The sequence below is a fragment of the Coenobita brevimanus genome, chromosome 103, assembly GCF_032717465.1.
Source record: "Coenobita brevimanus isolate Jiangsu-jjx chromosome 103, ASM3271746v2, whole genome shotgun sequence".
NCBI lineage: Eukaryota > Metazoa > Arthropoda > Malacostraca > Decapoda > Coenobitidae > Coenobita > Coenobita brevimanus.
The window spans coordinates 4611191-4631984 of record NC_137056.1 but is presented as its reverse complement, the minus strand read 5'-3'; the positions used below and the strand labels follow the sequence as shown (position 1 = coordinate 4631984).

General features: G+C 40.1%; 1 protein-coding gene across 1 annotated transcript in view; it reads right to left on the bottom strand.

The window, feature by feature from the left end:
- Nucleotides 1–894: 894 nt before the first annotated feature.
- Nucleotides 895–20794, bottom strand: part of Naprt (nicotinate phosphoribosyltransferase) — a 52109-nt gene continuing 32209 nt past the window's right edge. The window contains exons 11-13 of the mRNA XM_080284945.1: nucleotides 19993–20129; nucleotides 16929–17057; nucleotides 895–972 (exon numbers count right to left, since the gene is read on the bottom strand). Of these exons, the coding sequence (XP_080141071.1) occupies nucleotides 895–972; nucleotides 16929–17057; nucleotides 19993–20129 (344 nt within the window). The remainder of the gene's footprint in view (nucleotides 973–16928; nucleotides 17058–19992; nucleotides 20130–20794) is intronic.

Here is a 20794-nt window from a genome sequence, read left to right as displayed (position 1 = left end):
AACATATTAACTCCCTTGTGAAATCTGCTTCCATGAGATTAGGTGTCCTAAGCCGACTCTGTACCTTCTTTACCCCTGCACAGTTGTTGACTTTATACACGGGTTTTATTCGCCCGTGTAGAGTACAACTCTCCTGTGTGGGGAGGCTCCCCCCACACAGCTTCTCAGTAGGGTGGAGTCAAAGGCTTTTTGTCTCGTTAACTCTCATCCTCTTACTGGCTCCCTTCAACCTCTGTCTCTTCACCACACTGTTGCATCTTTATCTCTTTTCAGTTGCTACTTCAATGGTCACTGCTCCTCTGGACTGTCTGCTTGCATCCCTCCACCACTACGACAGGCATGTAGCATTGGTCTAGCACCAAACTCTTACTCCTTTTCTGTCCAACTCTCTAACACAAGAGTTAACCGGTACTCCCACTCTTTCATATGTGGCAGGTCAACTCTGGAAATGTCTCCCTCTGTCTGTTTTTCTTACTGCCTGTGATCTCCAGTCTTTCAAACGCAGTGTGTCAGGGCATACCGAAATGAATGGATCTTGAATCTGGCTCTCTGTTATCTTGTTTTTTTTTTTTCTTGGACAGAGCAATTTGCAGGCCCCTGGCCTTTGGTTCCTACTTCCTTTAAAAAAAAAAAAAAAAAAAAAAAAAAAAAAAAACATACTAATCATACCTGCACAGTGCAAAGCTCACTTTGAGATCAGATACATCCAGTACTCACTACATTCTTACCTCAATAATTACCTTAGAATTCAACAACAGTAAGCTCCTATCACATCCAGCTGTGCCTCACACCTGACTCATTCTCAGCTTCCATCATCAGTGCCAAGTCATACAGGTCAGAGCAATGCTAGAAACTCTGATGCTGGGGCGGAGGAAAGCCAGCCCCCCATTTCTCCTAGAAGAGCTCCCCAATGGGTGCATTCTGAAGCCACAGATCATGTAGGAAGTTGTACAAGTCATCCGTCACACCAACCTGCAATAACAAATGAAAACATAAGAAAATACACACACATATACTTCAACATTAATTACATGCAAGATGGATGATAATTAAAACCATGTCAGCTGCACTAAGCTGAATGTACCTTGTGATGATGCAGACATTAGGTGGCTGGATCCCAAGGTTTTACAGAACTTTACAAGTGTATAAAAGCTTCAACTTCACAAGTTCAATAAATACTTTTAAAAAATTAATAACTGCTTAAAAAAAAAAAAAGAATGCTGTCAATATCATACGAATGTACTTGTGGTGAAGTAGAAACTATTAATTCTAAAAACTTCACTGACTTATTAGTTCGAAAAAAATGCACAGCAGCTTATCCGATTAACGCATTAGCTACAACTATGTGAAAAGTGCAACTAAACAATGTTACATGATGAAAACTGTGCAATCTTCTCTCTTGTGCTGACAACATTTAATTTGTCAGTATACCTACAGTGCACTGTGAACATGATCTAAGTAAGCATTAGTCTGTAGGCTCAGAGCTATATGGATTCAGACAAGAAAACTGGTTATGAAAAAAAAAAAAAAAAAAAAAAAAAAAAAAATACCGAAATGAGTTGAGTCTGACTCCAGTAAATCAATATGTACGAAGAGAACACTCCAACAATCCTTCTCATGCCCTGGGTAAAACACAGTACAAGAATCAAGCAATTAATGACAATCAATGCACACATGTAACCTTTGTATCATCATAATCTTGCCTGACAAAATCCCACCTGGGAATAGTGACAAAACTGCCCCATGGTTACTTTCTCAACAATGGCTTCTCTCACTACATTACCTCTACCTCCTCTCTTAAACACTCTTCCACCCTCAGTGCCAGAGGGTACAGGACATTGTGGTTCCCTGGCTGCCACTTCCTCCCAATAGAGAGGGGCCCAAACCTCAAAGTAGTGCCCCATGAGGCACCCTATCAATGGGTGTATAATGGTGAGCCAATTACAGTGCCAAAGTGTGTTTGGAGGGTGTCCCTGTAGCTGTCATGGCAGGGTGCCTCGATGCCACTGCCACAGCCACTGACCACAGCTGGTGGGCTATGGGCCCCTGACCCCCTGCCAGGACTTGGGGGTGTGCACGCAGCAAGGCCTGTGGTCTGTCTCCTCCTTTATTTACCCAACATAACAAAAACAAAAAACAAAAGCAAATACAAGCCAATGGAAACCAAATCACCCAAGAGGTTTAAAGTGGCATCATGGAATGCACATAGTTTGAAGAATGGGGAGGGGAGTGGTGGAGACTTGAGCAGGAGGCAGGTAAATGTCTGCTGCCTAAAGGAAGTCGGGTTCAGGGGAGGGTCAGCTACGATGTTGTTGGGAAAGACTGCAGATATCAATTATTTAGGCAGGGATGTGTAGACAGATATGGTGGTGTGGGTGTGCTGGTTAAGTAGTGGGTGGTGTGAGTATCATGAATGTAAAGTTAATGAATGGATTATAGCAGTGAAAATACTGTTTGAACTCATGATTTCAATTACATCAGCATATGCTCCACAGTGGCATCTCAAAATGAACAGATCTTGAATTTGGCTCTCTTTTGTATTGTTTTTGTTTTTTCTTGAAAGGAATGGTTTGTGGGCTCCTGGCCTTTGGTTCCTTCTTTCTTGCTTATATATATATATATATATATATATATATATATATATATATATATATATAGATAGATAGATAGATAGATAGATGATTTTATATATATATATATAGATAGATAGATAGATAGATAGATAGATGATTTTATATATATATATATATATATATATATATATATATAGATAGATAGATAGATAGATAGATAGATGATTTTATATATATATATATATATATATTGGTTTGGATGATGAAAAGATTGTGGGATGACTTGATACTTGTGGGTGCTGGTATGGGAGATGATGAGGCTGTAGTTTTGGGTGAGGACTTAAATGGTCATGTGGGTAAAGCAGCCCAAGCATATGAAGGGGTGCATGGGCGATGTGCATGTGGTATGACGAATGCGGAAAGGGAGAGGATACTTGAATTTGGGGAGGAAATGAACATGACAGTCTAAATCATACATTTTCAGAAAAGAGGGAGTACACTGATTACATATGAGTCTGGGGGTAATAGCAGCCAGACTGACTATTTCCTCAACACAAGGGCATGCAGAAGGATGGCGAAGAATGTTTAAGCTATAGGAAGCAAAGAGTGTGTGCAGCAACACAAATTACTGACATGTGACATGGTGCTGAAGGACCAGGTGGTGACAATGGGGACCAATGCACCAGTGAGGCAAATATGGAAGACGAAAAACCAGACAATAAGCAATAGCTTCTACAGTGAGATGAGATGAGTGGTGGCTGAACAGGATGCTGTAAACAGAAGTGTTAATGAGCAATATAGAACTCACAAGAACAATCTTTTGAGAGTTACCGATTCATTGTGTGGATGGACAAGGGAACCTCCAAGACATACAGTAACATGGCGGTGGGATGATTGTGCAGAAGCTGCAACTGAGAAAAGAAAACTTTTCCAGGAATGGAAAAGGGGTGGTAAGAGAGGTATACTTGAATGCCAAGAGTAGGGCCAGAAAGGATGTACACTATACAGGGCAAAACCTGAGACTCAAAGGCTTTTACCAGATAACCTAAATTGTAAAGAAACAAAGAATGTGGTATTCAAGGTGGCAAATCAGATGAAGAAGGAAAACAAGGATATCATGGGTGAGCAGTGTGTGAAGAATGGCGAAGGAAAGGTTGTGGTGGAAGGTGGGGATATTAAAGATGCACAGAGAAAGCATTATAATCAGTTGCTGAATGAGGAATTTGATGAACAGGGAATGTTTGGAGTCCGTGCATCCAGTGTCTGACACTTGGCCTTTCATTGATGCTGCTTCTGTGAACAGGGCAATAGGCAGGATGCAACTGGGGAAGGCAGTGGATGTGTCTGGGTTGACTGCATGAGATGTTGGAGGCCTTAGGAAATATGAGAGTGGAGTTTTGCTAATGATTTGAAAAATTAAAATATATATGGGTGTCATCCCAGACGACTGGCTAAAGTGTGACTGTAAATGTGTACAAGGGGAAAGCTGATGCCCTGGCTAGAGGAAATTATTGAGGCATAAAACTTTTGTAGGCCAGACATTGAAGGTAACAGAGTCCTAGAAGGTATGATAAAGAAAAAAGTGAATGCTGATGAGATGTAGTTTGTGTTAATACCAGGTAAAGGGGCCACTGAAGCCATATGCACTGTCTGACAGCTTCAGGAGAAATATACAGGAAAGAAAAGTGAGCTTAACTTGTGTTTGTTAATTTGGAGAAGGTCTCTGACAGAGTCCCTAGGGAAGTGATGTAGTGGGCAATGAGAGAGCTTGGGACTGAGGAGTGGCTGGTTAGAGTGGTTATGGCTATATATGTGGGTGCTTGCACCCAGGTAAGAGTGAACAGAGATTTGAGTGATGAGTTTCCAGCGAATGTTGGCATGCATCTAAGATCAGTCTAGAGTCCCTTGTTTGTCCTGGAGCCTGAAGCTCTCACAAGACTTCAGAAATGAACTCCTATGGAAGATGTATGCTGATAACTTGGTACTGATTGCAGAAAATGAAAGGGAGGTGGAGAAAAATTTAGTTAGTGTAGAGATGGAATAATGCACAAGGGTTTCAAACCAACTGCATAGAAAAGTGACAATATCAACGGCTGGTTGCAATAATGTCAAAGGCGAGGGGAAGTGGCTATGTGAGGTTTGGCACAAGGGTGAGGGAAGTGACTCCATCTTGTGCACTGTTTGTTATGAGGGAGTGAGCGAAGCAAGCAAACGATGCTTACTCTCAGTTAAGTTTGGAAAAGAGCAGCTTGGCCCACTCCAACTGTCACGTTAAGCAGAAGAACTTTAATCCTACGTGAAGTACAGTTGAAAAGCAGAACTTTAATCCTATGTGAAGTACAGTTGAAATTCTTTCTGCATGTGGTACCGGTACATTCATTCAATAAATTTTGTTTTCAACGAAAAGCTGTCCCATAAAGGCGTAGGAACCCCTTGGATCTCAAGTTTTCCATTGAGTGTTTGGTTCTAATCTTCCGTTGTAACATTGTGTTTTTTGGCATCAATTCTTGCAATTAAATAATGGAGATTCCGCCTATAATTCTGTATCAGAGGGAAACTGTGATAACATGGCGCTCACTTGTTCTTTATGGGCACACAGGGAACACTTTAATGGTGCTAGGTGGTCCATAAGCGATGCAATGGTATTAATGGCAGGCTATGAAATCATGTTGATTTTGCAAGTGCAGTGTGTAAGTGAGAGCATGTTGTGACTGAAAGGTGTGAAACGACTGATCTTACTGGAGTCTCTTGAGTGTGTGGAGGAGTTTTGCTATTTAGGGGATGTTATGTGCTGAAGGCGGGCAAGGAGTGGTTGGAGAAAGGTCAGATAGTTCTTGCTTCTCCAAACTTTGAGGGCTCCCTATCCATGTTAAAGGATCCTTCCTTGTGTGTGGCATGTGTTAGGAGTGTAATCCTGTACGGGTGTGAGACGTGGACAGTAAAGGAAGTTGATATTCGTAAGCTCAAACATACAGAAATGACAATGATTAGATGAATGTGTAGTGTATCCTTGAATGCAGGGCCTGTGGGGGTTTGGACTGTGACTGAAGAGTTGATGGGAAGGATGGGACTTGAATTTATTGGTGTTGTGATGAAAAGGGGTAGCTTGAGATGGTTTGGGCATGTTGAAAGCACGGAGAACGGCCACTGGGTGCGGAAGGTGAGAGGTGTGTACATCGAGGGTCAGGTTGCGAGAGGCAAACCAGAAAAGACCAGGGATGGAGTTATGCATGCATGTTGGAGCCTTTATAAACGATACAATACATATGGCCTTCCTTGACCAAACGTACTCTTGATCTGTCTTTGGTGCTTCACCTATGTGTATTCTTTGAAAGTGTTATCACCATGTAATTCATTTTGCTTATTTCACAACACCATGCCTCACTCCCAAAGCTCTTTCTTCTTGAGTTCTCATACATGCTAAAATTAATTCTCAGTCTTTCAGCATTACAGTTCTGTTATTCACTGCCTGAGTTTCACTTCCAAATACAGTAAGTGAGAAGAAAGAATTACACAATCACAGGTTCTTCACCTCCAAGCTACCCATCCAATAATCAAAAGATTACTGACAAGTTTTCCAAGTACTGTTTCCCACAAAGTTATCATATTCTACACTCCATATTACACTAGAGAGTTCCCACAATAATGCTACTTACCTACAGTAACTCTTCAAATGATTCATCTCTCATTTACCCTTAAAGATTTATCCTATTTCTCATGCCCATTCATAAACTGTGTTATCAAACCTCAACAGTAAAGTTGTCTATTTTATTCTGGTTAATGCAGAAAGAAATGTGAAAGCATGAGGGATGTAAGTGGTAGATTATTAACCCAAGGGGATGAAGTAAGGACCAGACAGAAAGAATATTTTGAAAGTCTGAGCTGCGGCAAACATGATTGGTTCTGGGGGTGTTAACAGAAGGAATGCAGTGCCAGGAGACGTGAATCTTGTACAGGTGAAGAACACTGTGAAGCCGCTGAAAAATGGGAAAGCAGCTGGGGTCGATGAGGTGTATGAAGAGATGATTAAGTGTAGTGAAGAGAGCAGAATGAAATGCTTGATGGAGATATGTATGAAGGCATGGATGAGTGATACTGTGCCAGCAGAGTGGAAAAAGGCTGTGATTGTACCCCTGTACAAAAAATAAAGGTAAGCGAAGTGACTGCAAGAATTATCGTGACATAAGTTTACTAAGTGTTGTCCGGATGGCATATGGAAGACTTATTATGGAGAAAGTAAGATTTATCAGAAGTCCTAATGAGTGATGAACAGGGTGGCTTTAGGAGTGGCAGAGGATGTGTGGATCAAATATTTGCAATGAGACAGATTGTGGCAAAAGCTTGTGAGAAGGATTGTAGGGTGTTCATGGCATTTATGGACCTGGAAAAAGCATATGACATAGCAGACAGAGATGGATTGTGGAAGGCTTTGCACATGTACAGTGTAGATGGTAAGCTGCTAGGTGCTGTCAAGAGTTTTTATTATGGTAGTGAGGCATGTGTAAGGGTAAATGGGCATCTAAGTGAATGGCTCACGATCAATGTGGGCATGCAACAAGGTTGTGTGGTGTCTCCACGGTTGTTCAATATATATACAGATGGGGTGATGAGAGAAGTAAAAACATGAGTAATGGATGGCGATGGTAATGACTGGTGATGGATGGAATATCTCAAATTTGCTGTATGCTGACGATGCAGTGCTACTTGCAAATAGCAGACTAGAACTTGGTAGACTAGTGCAGAGTTTTTCTGATGTCTGTGAGTGTCGTGCCTTGAGAGTAAATGTAGAAAAGAGTAAATGATGGTAATCGGGAGAGAAGGTGACTCCTAGTGTGATGTTACAGTGAATCGAGAGAGACTGGAATTGATGAGAGAGTTCAAATACCCAGTTACGGTGACAGAAGAAAGTAAAATGTGTAAAAGAAGTGGAAAGTAGAGTGACACAAGGAAGGAAAGTAGATGGTGCTATGAAGCCCTTGATAAGAAACAGTGGCTTGAGTGTAGCAGCTGCGCGAAGCTTACATGGAGTGTTAATGCCAACTTTAACATCTGGATGTGAGACTATGGTATGGCATGAAAATGAAAAGTCAAGAGTGAGAGCAGTGAAGATGGTACTGCTGAGGAATTTATGTGGTCCACAGAGAGTGGATAGGATACGAAATAATGTGATTCGTGAAAGATGCGGAGTGAGGAAGTCTGTGGACACCAGAATCAAAGAGAATGTACTGAGACGGTATGGTCATCTGGAAGGGATGGATAACAATAGAGTGGTGAAAAAGGTATACCTGAGTGAATCTGATGGAGGGAGGATGGGAGGTAGGCCAAGGAGAAGGTGGAGGGATATGGTGGATGAGTGTGTGAAGAAGAGAGGTATGGATGTCAGTAAGGCTAGGGGACTGATAAGAGATCAAGCTGGCTGGATGAATGTTGTGAGAAGGGGTGCATGATCAGAGATTTGGCACCCCTTTTCAATGTGACGGCGTTCGGACTAACTCTATCGGATAAGATTACGTGAAGCTGCAGAATGTGGTAAGAGTTTTTGGCTTATAAGATACAGCCAGGATTCCGGGGGCTTGAATGATAAATGAATGGAATGGAAGCACGGCCCACTGAATTGGGGATACTTGGGCTGTCTGGACATTGCTACTCCTCACCCTGCCCTAGGGTGGGAAAGGAGGTCCGGATGACGATGACGATGATGATGATGCCAACAGATTACACTTGATACCTCATGGGACAACTTACTTATTTTACTCTGGCTAATGTCAAACAGTATTACTTGCTAACAGGAAAGCTTTGAAAGACTGAGGATAAAAACATTCTCCATAAAATGCTTATCACATTTTCACTGTTATCATCTTCAAAATCTTCTTCCCTTCTGAGAAACACAACAGAACGGCTGCAACAAAATAGCCTCCAGGTTTCTTTGTCATTACATGCTTCTCTGATTCTCTGTCACCCCTACACCTCTTCCACTTTTCTTTCCTCTACTCTACTCCACTTTTCTACCATTTCCATCAACAATGCATCATGACTGATTTTAGTTAGGTGATATGATGCCAACTTCTCTTAAAACTCTCTACTCCATCCATTAAACAACAAAAATGATATAACACATCCCTGTCTATCTATCTATCTATTGCCAGACACCTCAATCCCGTTTGGGGTGGCCACAAACAAATCGCCTCCAAGTCGCCCTGTCCCCCGCCATTTCACTGCCCTGCTCCCAACTCACACCCCCCTCTCTCATATACCTCTCCACCCCATCCCTCCATCTCATCCTCGGCCTCCCCCTCCCTCTTCCCCCCTCCACCTCACTCACATACACTCTCTTTGTCAGTCTTTCACCCTCCATCCTCTCCACATGGCCAAACCACCTCAGCGTGTTCCTCATAACGCTTCCTATCACATCCACATCAACACCACAACGCTCCTTTATATCCTCATTCGTCAGCCTGTCTCTCCATGTGACTCCACAGGCTCCTCTTAAATAACTCATTTCCACTTCTCTCACTCTTGACTTGTGTCCTTCCAACAACATCCAAGCTTCACTTCCATACGTTAGAGTTGGTATCACAATACTGTCATGTAGTAACTTTTTCACTTCCATGCTCACTTCCCTGTTTCTTATCACTGCTTTCAAAGAACCAGCAACCTTTCTTCCCTGCTGTACACTGTCATACTGTCATATAAATTTGCTCTCCTTCACCTCTGCATTACTACTGCCACAGAAATGTACTACTAAACCAAGTTTTCCCATCAGAGATGCTCAGAAACTTCCGTAATGCCTCCTAAACTTCACATTTGTTAATGCAACACAGAGTTTATTTTCTCTGTGTGGAAGGAGCATAAGAACAAAACAAAAATGTCAGCTGCAACTTACTGGTACTTTTATATTCTCTAATAGTAGTACAAATTAAACAATAACCCAACATATTCCTGTGGCTACCTACAGTACTGTGGTACAAGGTTCAGAATTTCCAAGCCAAAACTTTTAACTGTAACTGACCACCAGATAACCTTCTTCTGCTAGTGAGAGGTCTCTCACTGTGCAGGTACAATTAGGTCTTCCAAACTCTGACTAAGGATATGTATTACAGTGCTTATGCTTCTTCTACTGTCAACACTGTGAGCAAGCTTATTTATGTGTCTATGTCTTCACTCAAAATTGTATTTAAACAATATATGTTATGTATCTGTGTAACATTCATGGCTGCAGAACACTTGGTGTCTGTGTGCATCTCCATCCTTGACAACTACACTAGTAACATCAAATACCAAAATGCAATAATGAACTGGTCATAATGAACTTTCATCATAAAAAAGACAAACAAAATCCAAATCTGGTCATAATGAACTTTCGTCATAAAAAAGACAAACAAAATCCAAGTCTAGAAAATTTTATCATTATAAAAGTACTGTATTATATTTTGACAAGACAAATCTGTGAGCAATCACAACACTGCCCAATGGCAATACAATAACTAATCAGTCTATAACCTAATCAAGTGTAACTGCTGGATTTGAGAAGGTTAAACTGTGATTTATTTCTAAACAGAATCTTTGCAATAAAGTCAAGCTACTTTACAATCCAAGATGTAAATGGGAGACAATACTAAATAATTTTAATAATATCCAAGTTTTATCTCAGTACTTTTTACCCAATGTATTATACTGGAATACAAATAAATAAAAAAGAAAAAAAGTAAAAGGTTTAATGTACACTACTGAGTGTCTCTGAAAAAACAAAGCCCATGGTACAATAAAAGAAAAAATTTAATTGATCAATACATGATCAAGTAAATCAGTGCTGGTTATCTTAGGTGAGATACTATGCAAGTCACGAGTTCCGTCCCATCCACACAACATAACAAACAACATGCACTTCCGAAGTTAAGCGGAGTTATGCATGGTGCCATCTCAATATCCTGCAACATAATACACAGCCACTTTAGAGGACCCAGTTGGGTTACAAATAAGCCTTAATGCACAACTGTGATCAACCCTTTGACCAAGAGAGCTTAGGTATGATTTTTAAGTTACATTCCTCTTTGTTATTCACACTCAGCTATATTATATAATTACTGCATTCCACTTTTACACAATAACAAGAGTTTCCAGTAGTTTCTAGCTGTTCATCCCCTTGAATCTGGTGATATCTATCAATGATTAATTCTTGCTATCACAAGATGACACTCTTCAACGTGTGGGGGGGATCTTTTGTGGTGCAGGAGTAAATGAAAGCATTATATCTAACCTCTTCAGTTTGAAAAATCTCTCTTAAGGTGAATGAATTGCTCAGTGGCAATTACAATAAAATAGAAAAGATGTCCTCAGGCATGGGGATTAATAAAGTTCAAGGAAATACTGTAATACTGACTGTTAATGCTGATAGCACTGGTCAAAGGGTTCTAATGTGGCAGCGAAAACTGGAGAAGCCAAGCTAGGTGGGAAGAGCTGTGAGGTACATGGGAAGCACATGCTTGGATCTTGTAAGCAAGAGGGCGCAGGATTCCCTTACCAACACTTTCTTTATTTTTTTGTGCGACGACTTATACAGTACTCCGTTCTGTGAGTGGGAAAGTTAGTGTTTGTAAATGGCATCGAGAACAGTCAGCGTGGCAGTTAGACAAGGGTACCAGATGGCACTACAGTGTACTGTACCCACACTCAATATTTCAACACACAGAATTTTGGCAACAACACCCCAACTAATGCAACTGCTAGATTTTACACAAAGCAAATATCAATTACTTTATACCGTTCAGGCAACTATAACCCTACAAATTACTTGTAAAGCAACTTGAACTGTGGGTGCTGCCTGAAGAATCTAAAAATACTTTTCACAAAGGTACAATAATATACTAATACTGAGCTAGATGAAGCACTCGAAAAAGTAGGGCGGAGCGGGATGACAGTAATGATTTAGGTAGTTGGTTAAACACAAAGCTGCAGTGTACTCTCAACAAAACAAATTATAAACTTAATCATTAGGTCTGGTATCCTGTGGGAGCCCTTCCACAGATAAGAAATATGATCAGAAAGAATAATTTATAAAGTTAGACAATTTACTTTCAGTTTGAATGATGCTTATATAATATAAATTTGAACGGCAGTGTTTCATGTCTATATGGATAAGCCTTGATCACCTGATGACTGCTTTCCAAAGGACACAGTTTCCAGGAGCATTGCAATGAAACTGCCAAACAACAAGGTCCCTTCTCAAATCCTCGTTCCACATCTTCCTTCGACTGCTGGCGAGGGATCTTCCTTCAATATGCCAGTTTGTACAGCACTTCACTCAATCATTCTCACATATTCTCTCCTCAAGTCCAAACCACCTAAGCCTGTCCATACATATTACACCTTATTAAATTACTCACATGTCTTCTTAATTCTATATAAGTTACTCTGTCCCTCAGTGTGGCACCACATATCCATCTCTCCCATTCCAATTTCAGTACTTTAAAATCTCTAAACATTCTCAGCCTTAAAAACCAAAGTTTCAGTACTATAAAGCACTACAATCATTACACACAAAGCAAATAATTTCTCATTCATATAGTCCCTACACAGTATTGTCAATTTGGCAAACAGCTCTAAATTCTAAACCTTGCAACTAAGCTTGTTTCTGCACCATCCCTTGTGCTAATTCTATCACTCAAGTAGCAAAGTTTGATACACTCGACATTCATATCACGTTTAAGTTATTATAGTTCAGTACTATACATTATCTGGCATTTTTCTATACATACTGAACACTAACATTACTAGTGTACTTCATTAAAAAAAAAAAATAATAATAATAATAATCATAATCATCAAGATCATGATCATGATCATCATCATCATCATCTTCATCATCTAATCCTGTGTTGCCCCATGAGGAGTGTAGGAGCCCGGGGCTGGGCGAGTTGATCTTGACATTTAAGATGAAAGTGACCAGCCTCACTCATCCCTGAGTGGCATTACATGAGTAATAAACCTTAACCATCCCTTGGATATAAACCTACAAGGCTCAATCCGATTGGAGCACCTTAATTACCCACCAAACCACCAGGCGCCTTAATTTGGTTATATGGTCACCACCCAATGTAGTACAGTATATGGTTTCCTGGTGTACAGGAAACCATTCGGCTTGTCACTGAATGTAGAGTCACACATAGACAGATGGAAGGAAAGAAGGAGAGAAAGACAGAAGAAGGAAGAAAAGAAGGAAAGAAAGAGAGAAAATGGCAGTCATTTGAAAGCAGCACTGCATTGAGTGAATGGATGGTGAGAGCCCCCACCTACCACTAAAATAATTATCCACTAAACCAAAAGGTGCCATAATTTGGTTATATGGTTACCACCCAGAGTAGTAAATGGTTTCATGGTGTACAGGAAACCATTTGGCTTGTCACTCAGTGTACAGTAGAGTCACTCATTGGCAGAAGAACAGGAAAGAGCAAACAAAAGAAAGACAGAAGAGGGATAGTAAAGTCACCTGTAGGCAAAAGGAAGAGGAAAGAATGAAGGTAAGAAAGACAAGAAGAAAGAAGGAAAAGAGGAAAGGGCAGACACCCAAAGCAGCATTACATCGAGTGAATGGATGGTGAGCACCCCCATCAAGCACCATAATTTGGTTATATGGCTACCACCCAGTGTAGTAAATGGTTTCCTGGTGTACAGGGAACCATTTGGCTTGTCACTCAGTGTAGAGTCACCCATGGACAGAAGGAAGAGGAACGAATGAAGGAGAGAGAGACAGATGAGGAAGAGTAGAAAGAAGGAAGAGATGAAAGGGCAGGCGCCCGAGAGCAGCATTACATCGAGTGAGTGGATAGTGAGTGTCTCCACCAATAATAATAATAATAATAATAAAAGTAAAAATAATAATAATAATAATAATAATAATGCATTATTTGCCTTAACCTTCTGTCACCTTTTGCATCTGTGTTTAACCTCTTCAGTCTAGCGACATTCTTATAGTTTATTCTTGCTGCTACCAGTCAATCTTATTCAAACTAGGGGAACCACCAAGAAAAGAAGGAACTGACATGACTATAAATAAGCCCCTCAGTTCTAAAAATTTCTCATTAGCAGGTACACCAAGAAATATGTCAGCTGACTGAGAGTTAAGCTTATAAAGTAAGCTTGCCTGAAATGCAGCAATTTTTGTTGACACCAGGCTTAGTGTTATGGAAAATGGGACTATAGAAGACAGAATGTATCAAAAAAAAAAAAAAATACTGGTTGCCACCTTCCTCAATATTGCCGATACTATCCCTTTAGTCTGCCTTAACCTTCCCTAAAGTCATATTAAAAGTACCAAACACTCATAATGAAGCCTAACAACACACTGATAAACACATGTATAAACACACTTATTGTACTTAAAATGAACTGTGGTGGTGGACACAGTTCATGTGATGGCGGAGGGAGAAGTAATGGAAGAGTGAAGAGGTGCTGCACAGTCACAATTGCACTATGGGTAGAAGTGGCCCATGCAATGGCCAGAAATGATAAATCTGGCCATTTGGGGGGCTTCCATTGGGTGCTATGCACATTCTACACGTTATGAAAACACTCTGGCTGACTCAACAGTTGTGTGCACTGCAGGTTAATGACAATATGATGGACCACATTTGGGGCAAGCTTGCTGTATGCCCTAAAAAATCAGTAGCCCCAACTTCCAACATTATCTGCAGGGATCCATACAGAACCAGTCATAGAGGATACTTACATAATATTTTGTCTGTTTCATTAAAACAACTCTCTGTAAAACAAAAACATCAACCCTCAAGTACTTCATCATACCATGCATGCATATGGTAGTCTCTCTCAAAATGCAGAATTATTTCACAGTATTGTAAAGGGAAGCATTAACATGACATATTAAAGTGAAGATAACAAAACACATATACCAGTGAGTAAAGAGGACGAATCAATAGAAATGGTGAAAACTGATTAACATGCTTGAGTCCTTTGACTAGTAAGATTCCTTAATTAAGACCACTAGGACTCAATGAAGTTACCTGACTGTAGAAAATGTACTGAGTATATCATAGCATATTCAGTTTCAATATACATGGACTGGTTTTGCCTCAAGGAAAATGAACCTATAAAGACAGACACACAAGTATCTTCCCAAACTTTGATAATGTACATAAATGAAAAAGTTAACCATCTGAAACACACACCTGTACAGATAGGATTTTCACTGTACTGTACTTCACCACTTATAAATTTTCTTCAGACAGAACTGGGAAGACTGTTTCTTTGAAAGTACAAGGATATTCTACATCCTGCATAAGCTACTGCAGAATGACTTCTTAGCCCACCAAATTTTAGAATTCCTAAAATACTAGTCAAAAGGTTAAATATGGGAGAGCAAAAATAGTAAACAAATGCACAACACACACCAGGATGATGCAAATGAGTCATGAGCAACATGTACAAGGGACTCAGACAGTGAATAAACATGGGACTCAGACAGTGAATAAAATTTTTAGAGTTCATAAAGAGAAGTAGGGTGAAGCACATCAGTTAGAGATTATATGAAATTCTAGGCATTGGGAAAACTGATAATGCACACAATGCAACAAGTTATATGCATATAAAAAAAAAAGTAAAAGCCAAACATTCAATACTGCTTTACGATTTATCAACATAAAATTTAATACGACATACTCATACCAACCAACCAAGTCTACCTAAACCGTGTACATTTTGGTATACGACATACTCATACCAACCCACCAAGTCTACCTAAACTGTGTACATTTTGGTAGCTAAAGAATTACAATTAATGCTTTAAGTATGTGTAATATTACATTCATAAATGAGACTGCTCTGAATTCTTAAATTTTCTGTGTAAATGGAAGGAACAAAAAAATTCTGAATATGATCCCAACCTCATTTCTGTAAACAGAACAAACAAAAAAAAGAATTCACATTACAATCCCAACCGTATTTCCCACTTAAGAGATGAACTGAGGTATGATGCTGACACAATGAAAGAGAAAGAACAGCAGGCGCTTCAAACAGCTCACCCAGTGAATGGGCACACAAACATTCAGAGCCTCCAAAATCCTGGTTCCACCTCAAATCAAAAATTTCCTTCTTTACAGATGCACTTCACATACAACTGTGGGACAGTCACGCAACAGACTACCACATTAAAAAAGGGGTGCCAACTCTCGTTTTGTTGATCTCTGAACATACTTCAATTCCTCGTCAAGTCCTTGTTTCCTCATCTTCCATACTCAGTCTAACTCTCAAACTCAATTACAATCCTCTTCTTGGTTAATCACACCTCCTCCCACCTTCAAACTCATTCCATCCTGTTTATATCCATTCTATCAGTGTGATTATACCATCTACATACACTCTTCTACCACATGATCAATAGCCTTCCTTTTGCCATGTCTGTCATGTATTCTTACAATTCTTAACATATGCACTGCATATGTGTTCTTTAACAGTCCCAGTTTTATTGCTCTCATTCTTGATTATTCAGTGACTGTGCCATTTTAAAGTCATCTGTGAGTTAATACAGGAACTAACACACTTTTATGTACTATCACGATCCAAAGTTTCTTTACCCCCCTGAGTGGAAGAAGGTCGAAGCCAAGGTTGTAGCAAGACCAGATGATCGGACACTGCCAGTATACAAGACTAATAATGGTTCATGATACCGTGATTCATAAATAGGCTCGTGTGTTTCATCCGGGTGATTCTTATTATCCTAAGCTTCAGGTTAGTGAACCCCTCCATCATGAACTGGCCTGTGTTCGGTGGCCCGTCATTTCTTTAACCTTGGCTTCGACCTTCATCCACTCAGGCGGGTAAAGAAACTTTGGATCGTGATAGTACAGTAAACCTCTTGCAGTCAATGTATTCAAGATCACATTTGTAGCAAGGCCTTCACATCACCAGCCACTGGCCACTCTACTCTCTTGTTTTACATACTGTACTTATCAATTAATGCAGCTAGATGGAATGCTGAATGAAGCTTCTGATCCCTTTCCTACAAGGACAACATATGCATTTGATTCTTGCTATCATCTTACCACCAGACTACTGTACTTTATTTTGCTTAGAAAAACACTAAAAATGACTGCTGATGAACTATACTGCAGTAACCCGTTTATTGGGAGAGTTTTTCTAAGTTGAATAAAATCACCTATTGGTAGCAAGAATGGATTACGAAACGATTAGCAAAGACAGGGAGATGAGATGCAGAATAAAGCTTAAAAAAAGATGAATGAATTATCTGACAACAGGAGGGGTGCAAAGATATATGGTATGAATACATGAAGGATTGTAAATATTTTGACACCTACCCTCTCTTGACTTTCTTTCTCTGCTCACCTTGTATGGGGTTGGGTTGAGATTGCGCTTGTGGTCTTGTCGTAGTGTTTGCAGAGATTCTGACACACGTTCACGGATCTCGTCCAATCCTGGGAGTGTCTGCTGTACCTGCCCATCCCGCCAATATACCTGAGGGTGTGTGGTTATCCAAAGGAAGCACTCTGAGATTAATTCCTTCAGTACAGTAGCATTTAAAATTTATCCTTGCTATGACAAGATTATTATATTCAACTTAAGGGTCATGTTCTGTAGAGGAGGAGATAAATGACGCCACTTCTAACCCCTCCACTTTGAAAAGTCTTCCATAAGTTGAATACAATCACTTACCAATACTGTAGTAAGAATGATATGAGATGTCCTATGGGGTGAGAGCATCAAAAGACGCAGTGAAGAAGCAAAAGCATAAGTGCAACTCGGACTGACAGGACGGAGTAATGGTTACTGCTGATTCAAGATCTATGGAGACATTCTAGTTAACCCCTATATTCCATGTGACATTTCAGCTTTACTGCAGTGCCTATGGTGACATTCTGGAATTCACTAGTTTTCATGGCATTACCGTATAAGAACACCATACATGTTCTATATGATCCAGTGACTGGACACACTTAGGAAATGTGGGTGGTACCACACCTCTCACCCTGTTAATACTGTACTGTTCATTGCTATGGAGAGTTGTCTGTTTGTCACCAGAGTTCTCCATCAACCTCTTGTCTTTAATTTCTCATGATCATTCAGCCTCCCCACCTACCTTTTTTTTTTCTTTCTTTTTTTTAATAAAACTTAATACTATATAGTGATAGATGGGGGCACTCACCATCCATTCACTCAATGCAGTGCTGCTCTTTAGGTGACTGCCCTTTTCTCTTTTCCTTCCTTCTTCTTCTGTCTTTCTTTCCTTCTTTCTTTCCTCTTCCTTCTGTCTATGGGTGACTCTACACTAACAAGCCAAATGGTGTCCTGTACACCAGGAAACCATTTACTATCCTGGGTGGTAACCATATAACCAAACTATGACGCCTGGTAGTTTAGTGGGTAATTAAGGCGTTCCAACTGAATTGAGCCCGTGTAGGGTTATATCGAAGGGGTGGATGGGGTTTAATGCTCATGTAATGCCACTCAGGGATATATGAGGCTGGTCACTCTCATCTTAAATGTCAGGATGAACTTGACTAGCCTCGGACTCCTATGCTTCTCAAGGGGCAATACAGGATTAGATGATGTATGATGTATGTTATACTTTATAAGGCTAAATAAGTAATATTATTAAGAATATATTCTCAGTATAATATAAAATTATATTCATACAGAAAATAATGCTATGAATGAACCTGCTATATAAAAACGGCAATCAATATCACTGCTCTGACCTTACACAAAAAGAGCTAAACAGACTGATGATGATGGCAAGTTAGGCCATATATATATATATATATATATATCTATCATCCAATCCTATGTCGTCCCATATGGAGCGTAGGAACCCGGGGCTAAGCAAGTTGGTCCTGACATTTAAGATGAGGGTTACCAGCCTTACTCATCCCTGAGTGGCATTATGTGAGCAATAAACCCCAACCACCTCTTGGATATAAGCCTACACAGGCTCCCTCCAATTGGAGCACCTTAATCACCCACTAAACCACTGGGTGCCATAATTTGGTTATATGGTTGCCATCCAGCATAGTAAATGGTTTCCTGATGTACAGGAAACCAGTTGGCTTGTCGCTCAGTGTAAAGTCACCCACAGGCAGAAGGAAGAGGAAAGAATGAAGGAAAGAAAGACACAAGAGGGAATGTAAAGTCACCCGCAGGCAGAAGAAAGAGGAAAGAATGAAGGAAAGAAAGACAGAAGAGGATGGATGGAACGAAGGATGGAGGAGAGGAAAGGGCAGACACCTGAGAGCAGCACTACATCAAGTGAGTGGATGGTGAGTGCCCCCACCTACCAAAACATATATATATATATATTTTATTATTATTATTATTATTGGTATATTATGACTACCTGATGCCATGCTAGGAGGCAGTCACTGTGAAAAAAAAAAATCTCCATAATGAATATTTGCACTCAATGTTTCTAACACTGCTTCACACATTCTTGCTCTTACAACCTAATATATAGCACAGTAAAACTACATTTTTGCAAAATACAGTTTTGAAAAGATAGATTTCTTGAAATAAGTGCAACCAACTGGTAAGGTCTGATTTGCTACTCAAACATGCAGTTCCAACATGTGTCATGACACACATCTGGGTGTTGAATGCTACACTCATCCTCAGCCAACACGTTTTAAACCAGCATGGTACATATATGTGTACGATTTTGACTGATATGATGACTGTGTGGTCACCAGGTAGTTCTGTACTAAACCACTGTAACATCTCAATGATCAATTACAACCATGATGATAAATAATAAAATAAAAAATAAATAAATTAATTAATTAAAATCACACAGTGAGTTCATTATCATCAGTTGTACTTCCAGTAAAGAAGCCATGTCTCCTATACAGCTGTTGAGTATCTCCAGTCTATCTGGCTGAGCACATCCACCAACTGCTAACAAGTAACTGCCCCTGCAGGGCAGTGAACCAATGTTTCTTTGTGGTCGGGGGGAAAAAAAAAAAAAAAAAAAAATGGCATCTGGATGCAGAAAATGCAACCCAAGCAGTACTGTATAAAGTAATTAAGAAAATGGCACTGTTAAATGATGATATAATAAGAAACAAATGAGAACTACAGTACTCTGAATACAGAAAATTATTTTAATAAAGGTACCCATATGAAGGAATGGGTATGAAAAAAATTACTATGTGAGGGACGAGAGTGTGAGAAAACTAAAAAATGGAAGTGAAATGAAGAGCTGATAGGAAGAATATTTTAAAAACCTGATAAATGATAATGATGAGAACAACTACTGGAACTCATTCTGCTTTGGAGGTGTGCAGAGGAATGTTGAGCCTGAAAATGTGACCTTATCAGAGACAAGTAATGTTGTAAAGAGGCTGAAGAATGAGATGGCAACAGGTTTCAAAATCCTCTAACTAGATCGACTATCCCTCACCTTGTGCAGTGGCTCTACTTTGGCTGGGCTGACATATGCTCGCTTGCTCTCCTGGAAGGGGTGCCGACACAACACACGGGAGCCACATACGGGTGCTGGTTCCTTTGTTCGGTGCATCAGGTCAATCAGTGCATGACCTGGAGAGGAAATGTATTATTGTCAACATCATTCTGACTCTGCCTTCCACCTACAAAAGGAGGTAAAGCAATATAGTAAACCCTAGATATACAGAACCCTCTTTCAACGAATTTCGGTTTTAACGACCACCTGAGCTGGCCGAATGTTATGTTCATTTAATGAGTTTTTGTTTGGTAAAGGAATGGATGTGTGGGAAACACCAACCAGTGTGGAATCCCCCTCCCCCCACTAACACACACTCCTCTGCATCCTGCAGAATGCTGCATCAATCTCTGGGTGACCAGCATCTTGAGAAGAGCCATTAACAGAGAATTTATTGAGAAATAAAGCCACTTAGATGCAGCTGTGTTATTGTGTATGACTGTACAGCTGAATGATGCTCTGTATTTAACAATCTTTGTCCAGTAAAAGCCACAATGCCTGGGAAATCACCAAACAGCATGTTGTACAGCTTTAACATCAAGGGTCTGGCACCAATTAGTTCCTTATATCGAGGGTGTACTGTACCTTGAGTGAATGAAAGTGCACAGAAGTATGACTATCAAAGAGCACACAAAGTTAATGGGCTACATATTCATTCACGCATCACTCAAGCCCTCAAGATCATGACTCTACTTCAGAAGCTAAACCATCTGCACCTATCTAGGCCTACTTGTATTTTTTT